General features: G+C 49.2%; 1 protein-coding gene across 1 annotated transcript in view; it reads right to left on the bottom strand.

Annotated features, from left to right (window-relative positions):
* Positions 1-1,365: 1,365 nt before the first annotated feature.
* The window catches only part of LOC144179557 (nose resistant to fluoxetine protein 6-like), a gene marked incomplete in the record, with an annotated part of 454,840 nt that continues 448,492 nt past the window's right edge, over positions 1,366-7,713 (bottom strand). The window contains 1 exon segment of the mRNA XM_077707960.1: positions 1,366-5,704. Coding sequence (XP_077564086.1) covers positions 5,387-5,704 — 318 coding nt within the window.

Genomic DNA, 7,713 nt, shown 5'->3' with positions numbered 1-7,713 from the left:
CATTTCGCTATGAAGAATTTCAATTACTGACTGGGGAGACTAACTGGAGGTCACATTCTGACTTCCACATAATCCCTAATGTCTGTCTGGGTGGTCTTCGCTTGTTCCAGCGGCAACTGCTTCGATTTGACGCCCATTTGGGGACCCATGGAGGTGCAAAACAGGTGCTCTGCTGTACGCCCGGTAAGTGAATAGCAGCCGTCCCACGTAACGAGCTGGCCCATAAGTTGTCCTTCGCTCCATCACAACCCAAAGACTCGGAAACGCCTGGTCAATTCCTCCCAATGCCACCCACGCAGGTGCGCCAGAACCATCTTCTTTGGCGACCGACTCAACGAGAGTTAATCAGAGGCACTCTTCTTCCTCCGTACTCCGGGTTGATCCAGTAGGATGCTTCTCACTTAGGCAGGAACATACACATAGCCCTCCTATACTACGCTTATTGCGTCAAATAGAAGGCCATCACACCCCTGCGCGGTGCTCCGGCTGTCCGCACACACTAGCTTTCCTTTGGGACTGTGCCAGTTCTCAACCATTGCTTTCCATCCACATTAAATTTCCTCTATCTTTCCTCCACAAAACCGGCTCTTGCCTCCAAAAAGGGCTCCCACAGAAACCTGGTTACGAGCCACAGTGGCTCACATTCGTCAGGTTCTTACTCCCGACTAGCTCACTTGTTTTCCTAAAACCGCCACTTGGTTGTCATTGAAGTGAAGTTTGCCAACAACAACAGCAAAACTATTATTTTTATGGGACAGTAATCTCATTAGGACAGGGAATACCGCAACGCTGGTGTGTTATTTGCGTGCATACATGCGTGTATATTTTTTATTGTGTACTTTTCGCCAGCTCCATCCCAACCAGACCGCGTCAGGTAACGTAGTAAGTTGACTTCGGGAATTTATTAAACATATCTCTCTGCCCGACGTAGCATAAACACGGCATCCATGGCCCTACGGCATACCCAGCTGCTTTAGGCGATAGAATTCTGCAAGCAGTCACTTTAGCCACACATTCATTGTTTAGACCTATCAATCTGCACTCTCATCTGCATTCGTCTCCTTAGCTGTCACTAATTTAAGCTCACCGGAGCTCCGGCAAAACGTGCCTCAATATCGCTCAAGCTCCCATTCATGAGCCTGTCGGACGCCAGTGAGACTGAGTGAACACGCCGTGCAAGGCCCACGATACGCATGATTTTGCGGTAAGCAGCAGTGTTACAATGTTTAAACTGTGCCTAAGTCGAAAGATAGTATGACGAACTGGATAGTTCAGCACGGTATGTGTGTGTAGTTTCGACAATGAATTTGAAAGTTGGGGTGAGGGTGTTTAGAATTAAATACGACGCGAACATGGTACGTCGTTTTTATTGCATGAATGGCGTACATTCTTGGTATGTACAGTATTGAAGAAAAACGAGGCAGAAATAAGAGCATGCCCGTTTTTCGTGACGTGTGTCTATATTTACAAGGTGTATCCCGCATTGGAACGGGTCAACCTGAGCTATAGCTCTCGAAGCGGAGACACAGATACAACAAGCACGAAGAGTTAACGCGGTGGTTATGAGACAACGAATACAAGAAACGATTGCGACAGTAAGCACTCACAAATCTTGCCACATGCGGAGTGCGCTGGCTGCCGACAGCTATGAGCAGCGCATTGCAGTGGCTCCCTAGTTTGTATACCAGGAATGTACTGCGTTGTCTCTTCTAGAGAGGCAACGCCATCTATAGCCACCAGCGTACACTCGCACCACTAACTATTGTCTCACTCTGCGTGCATTTACTTTGGCCTCTGCACTTTCTGTATCAGCTGCTGATTTATATACTTCAAACAAAACTTAATGTCTGCTTCAACAAAGAATAAACTATATAGATTCACAAACATAACAAGAATTTTACCATCATTTTTCCGGCTTGTCTTATAACAGTGTGCAAACAAAACTTTGCTGCATAAACATATGAACGATTGCAACATGCTCTAAGAGCGTTCACCTAATGAGGAACGACTCCGCTTCAAACAAAAACAACGGAATAGGAAAGGTAGGAACGAACCCCAACAGGCGGGGTCACTGACCTTTTGCGCATGTGAAACCTGAACAAATTGCACATTTTGTCTTCTGCACCGCATATTGCCTGATTGGGGGGGGGGGTGCACCGGGGGTATTTGAAACTTACTAAGGTAATTTCACTTTATGGTTAGGCTCTACCACGGCGTAGATGCTCCGCTCACTTATCCCATAAAGAAAGCCTCTTTGCTTCAGATGCCCAGCTGGAAGGAGTCGACGAAGGACGACTTGCTGGGCCGTTACCATTGGCATTTTTTTATAACCAGTCCCCGCAAACGAAAACCCTAGATTGTTTACTACTTCGGAGCCGCGGTCACGAGAGACATGTTTCGCGATGCTGAACTTGTATTTGCCCACCACTCCAGACTCAACCTGGCTGGTTATAAGTGGTGTGGCTGGGAAATCCTGCATTGCTAGAAATCCATTGTACAACAGTGTAACAAGTCTTTTTTCGTCGCTTTAGTAATTCTCGTTTCCCCCACGTGGACCTGGAAGAAAAACGGCCTTTCTTGTAGCCACCTTCCGTAGGCAAACAGCGCTCTCCCCAGCCCGACACCATCAATTAAGGCTTTTTCCTAAACCGAGTGACAAATTCAGTGAATGGGGGTGAAAACTCAGTGAACACTCGACCTTTGAATTTGTGGCTGTAGAGGTTTAGAGGGACTCCGAATGGAAAGTCTGATCAGACGCCAAAGACGCTGCACAAGGTGGTTTGTCCTTACGTTGGAATGCTAAAAATTCCGATCGTGCGCGTGTTAGTTATCAATCATGGGTTACATGCCCCGCTGAGGATACGTTATGTCATTTATACAGTGCAAGCTGCTGTTGCAAGAACGGGGCCAGATTACCCTTCCCGGGCGACAACGCAGCAGCGACAGACCGGGAGTGCCTCCCAGTGACGGAGCCGAGCTACCTCTTTCCACCAGGTCCTTCCCATTTAGTAACATTGGGTCCTTCCTTAGTGCCACGTGGTATGGACGCAAGGGCCAGCCGCGGCGCCCGTTGTTGCTTGGTGCGGCGGTGAGTTCAGCAGCTTCGAGCCGAAATAGTTACCACTCGATCCAGGCACGAACGTATTGGCACCTGGTAATCTTTTCTTCTGATCATGTGATATGGCCGCGGTATCCTCCTGCTCTGGTATTTCATTCAATAAATGACGCTTATTTAATGTTGCGTGCCGCCACTACATATCTGGGAGAAATCATGCGAGCGTTATGGGACGTTCAGCATTAGGTGTAACCGACAATACTGCATCTGGGGCTTCACGATACCTGCATCAATCTCGCGATGGGGCCGTGATCACGCGTTATACATGGGAAAGCCGAGTTTAAAAGGCTGCTTTACCAAGATCCAGAAATGCGGTACTACAGAGGCAACCAGGGCCGTATCACTTAAAATGAAAGGTGTGAAGCCTCCAATACTCTATTTCAACGACGAATTCGGAACAATTCATTTCGTGAATTTAGTGCGGTCTGTAAATAATGGGACAGGTAATAATGGGACAGGAAAACGAAGGTTTCTAGCGCGGCCAGACAATGTCACAGGCGCTCGTCATAGGTTAAGCTAGCGGCATCTGCCGCGGGTGAAGAGATTGCGCGGCCGCCGCGATCAGCATTTCACTGCGCAGCAACGGAATGAATTGCGGCCGCTATCATTTCGTCCATGAGGTGCCGCTACCCACTCCTTCGCCGTCGCCGCGACGAAGCTTTGCAGTCCGCCATGGTTTTCATTGTGACATTATCTGGCCGCTCGCCTGCGCTTACCGCAATGGGTCGTTTGCCCTCCTATATATTCTTTCTCCGTGCCATGAAGTGCGATACCTGCTAGCGATCTTTACAAAGTAATTGAAATGCCATTTCTTACATGCAATATCAGCACATTACAGTGTAGCAGTTTGACAAACTGTGCTCATCGAATTAGCGTCGCATGATTCCTCTAAACAGTTCTGCTTACTGTGTTTGACAATGGGTCCTTTCCCCTCTGCTGAAACACTGCAAATAATCAACCAGATGTGACTACATTCAGTTACATGTGTACGCTCATCGAAATCAAAAAATCCGAAATCTTAATACCCTTTTCTGAATACAGATGAACCAAGTTTAAATCCTTTCTTATATTCGTGCCGTATGTTAGTGCAAAAGAGCTTCGCTAAGTAAATTTTGATGTAGATGAACACAAGTTTTAATACACAAGGGTTGCAGTGCCTACAATCTGTATTTTATCCGCACAACGAGTGAAGTAAAGCCTGCTCAAAGAAGCTCCCATGGCCTATGGAGGCGGAGGGTTCTTTGCGCTTCTTGCACATTGAATCTATAGGGCTATGTTGAAGTGTAGCTTCAATCAATTTAAATACTGTTAACTGTTTTTAGCCTAGCTTTGTATAGAATTCACTGCGAGGTTAGTGTAGCTCTCCTGTATATACTGTTCATAGTGCAGAGTCGCTGTCAGCGCTCGCTGGGTTATAGAGCTTTGGTGCATTACAGAGTGGATGCCGCGGCCATTCCCGCTGATTACTCCTCTAGATCGCCACACCATTCAACTCGATGACGCTTTCTAAGTTCCAACTGATTCTGGGGAGCCAGCCAAGAATATTTAGTGGTCTAGTCACCGTTAAAGCGTTCTATTCCATAGCTGGCACCAATAGAAGAGTGTCTGTTTCACTCAAACACTGAATTCACTACGGCCCGTTTCTAGAGATTTACAATGAGCGCAAACCAAGAGCCAGCATGTTATGCAGAGATCAGCAGCTCTGTTTCACAAGGCCGGCGCGATCAAGCTCCTCCGGAATTAGCACGGTATTACAAGAGTGCTACGTGATGAACGTGTACAGTGATAACAAAAGAGAAACACGAAGTTATCCGAGGTGTGTGAGAACAGCTCCCCTTTTATCTGTTTCCAAGCAGTTAAGGGAAAGGACACAGTATCGCGTTGTCCGCACGCTCGCGCCCACGACTCAGATGCACCAAATTCACGAAGCAAGAAAACACAACTGCTAAGTCTCATAAGGTAATCTCAAGCTTGCCGCCCGTTCGGGGTCATAGGTATATTGTTTTTCGTGAGTTTGACTCAACCAAAGTATGACGGTGCATGACTCCTACATGCAGGCAATATAGACTACCTTACGGCGTGCCCCCAGCTGGCCCAAGCGTATCGACAAGGATACAGGCGTGTGATATCAATCCCGCCACCTCCGCTAGGAAGGTGCGCACGGCTATCGTCCAGCGCGTGCATGGGCATGTGTGTCGCATCTCTTGGAAGCGCAGCCGGCTCGTAACAGTAGAGAAGTTTGGTTGTCGCTCTTGCGTCTCCTTCCGGCCCCTAGAGGCGGCACTCCGGCGCCGGCGGCTGCCTGTTGGGCTCGGCGCCGCCGGCGGGAGCGGCTGGTGCGGCAGCAGCAGCGTGCGGCACCTTCTCGCCCAGGATTGTGATCTTGGTGCAGCTGGGCAGCGGTAGGGCTCGCAGCACGGGCTTGGCCACCTCGAGGAAGCGTCGCGGGCAGCCCTCGCGGCCCGCCGCGCCCAGTCCGAGCCGCTCGCACGCGAGCTGCTCCAGCGAATGCAACGGCGCGTCCGCCAGCACGCTGCACATCACCGCGCCGAGGTAGCCCAGCACGATGAGGCCGCAAAACAGGAACAGCTGCATTGCATCCATTGCACCCGCACGACTGAACAGGCATTCATCACAGGATTTATTCTGCACAACATTTAGGGATCCCACAAAAGCGTGCAGGCACGGTTAAGGGCGATCAATGGGCGGCCACATAGGTGCTTGTTCCTAAGTAAGTGCCCATTCATCGGCCTCTGCTCGATAAATATAATATTTATTCTCTCTTTCTCTCTCTCCGAAGAAAGTGCTGTTTGGAAGGTAGTAGTCGCTCTCATACGTTTTCTCTCGTGATTTTCTCTTTCTCATATTCCGAACCCAATCCTTTGCATCTCGTAATTTGGGATATTCCAACTTCGAACGCATATTACTATACAAAAGACATGAGCGTATACTTCTACTGTCCTGCCATAGAGCCGTGAGGCTAAGAAAGGTATCAACATAGTAGGTGTAATACACTATACTATGGCAGCTATAATCGCTTCCCGAATTTATTACAGCACGTGAATTGATTGTGATTATACGTGTTTCACTCACACATCGCTCTAGAGCCAGTGCTGTCAGTTTTATGCAAAGGCGCGCATTGATTTTGGTCTGGAGTACCGAGGTATTTTTATATCATGTTATGCCCCTGATTGCCGCCAATGTACACACGTCCATTGAGGGACCCTTGGTGGAGAGGAAAATGACGTTTATACAACGGTACAGCTGTCTCACAAGACCGACCCATGACGCCATCACGAGGATGTTTACGGGAAAATGAGAAGGAATCTGTTAGTGAAAAGGATCATGAAAAACAAAAGGTGATGAAGAAGGTAGTGCACATAAGACGGCACAAGGTACATAATTCGGTGTACATGACACCCTCGTATAACATAAATGCTCCCATTAGGTTCCTCCTCAGGGCGGAGGCGGCTGCCTCCCTGCTACTGTAAATGACCGGCGGGATACGAAAGGCCTGTCGCAGGATAGGGACACGATTTATTGGCCATGTCGCGAGATACAGCAGAACATCTAGGAGCAACGTGATGGTTCACGGGCAACGTTTCTTAAAGAATGCTACACCGCCCTGTGAAGCGATGAGAAAATTTTAACACAGTCTTGGACGATGTTTGGGCGTCTAAAGGAGCATCGTGGTGGCAGCGAGGAACCGAGCAGTGCAAGGGGTGGCGCAAAAGCGATCCTTCAGACCCTTTTGGCTGGCTTCAGTCTGCGGACGACGAAGCTGAAAAAGTATAGTTGAGGCGCGAGACAAAGTGCTCTGGGAGCAGGATTGAGGTAGGCTCGGGAGACGGATAAGTGGTTGCGAGCATGAATGGCGGGTTGCTGCCGCAGACAAAAAAAGAAAAGAAAGGACAACGGGAAGTTTGTTAAGTTTCAATGTCATATGAGAAAAAAACGACAGGAAAAATTGTACCCCTGTGGCTACGACTAGGCCTAATGTACAAGGATATCATCCCAGGCGGCACAGAAAGTGTGCCCCAAGACCGGCCCGTCTATGGCCGCTTTCTGGCATGTCCGGCCAGCATCCAGGTTCTGGCAGCCACTGATCATGCGTTGAACGGCCGACATTCGGCAACCAGCGCTTCGGTATTTTTCCGTCCGCCCGTGTCCGGCCGCACAACGGCACCTAACCGGCTGCCAGATATTCAGTTCTCTTACGGCTGCCGATGTTGAGAAAGAGAACGGCCGAAGTACGGCCCTAGGGCATCCGTTTTTTTTTCGGGAAGCGGTAACAGGCCGAAGCACGGCTAGCGACCGGCCACAGAATATGCGTATTCTTGCGGCAGTTGGTGTTCGAAAGGAGACCAGCCGGAGCGCGGCTGCCGTGCATTCGTTGTTTCAACGGTGAACCGCGCGTCCGGCGGTAGAATATTCGTTTTCTTCGGGCAACCAGTGTTATGAAGGATACCGGCCGACGTACGGCCCCAGAATATACGTTTTTCATTCGGTTAGCTGTCCTCGGCCGAATTACGGCAAGCGAATGGCCACCGAATATATGGCAACCGGTGTTCAAGAGGAGACTGGCCTACGTAAGGTAT

Source organism: Haemaphysalis longicornis, unplaced genomic scaffold (genome assembly GCF_048455015.1).
Source record: "Haemaphysalis longicornis isolate Haplotype H1 unplaced genomic scaffold, Haemaphysalis longicornis Haplotype H1 scaffold_1, whole genome shotgun sequence".
Classification (NCBI taxonomy): domain Eukaryota; kingdom Metazoa; phylum Arthropoda; class Arachnida; order Ixodida; family Ixodidae; genus Haemaphysalis; species Haemaphysalis longicornis.
The sequence above is the reverse complement of the archived record's forward strand: the minus strand, read 5'-3'. Positions and strand labels throughout refer to the sequence as shown.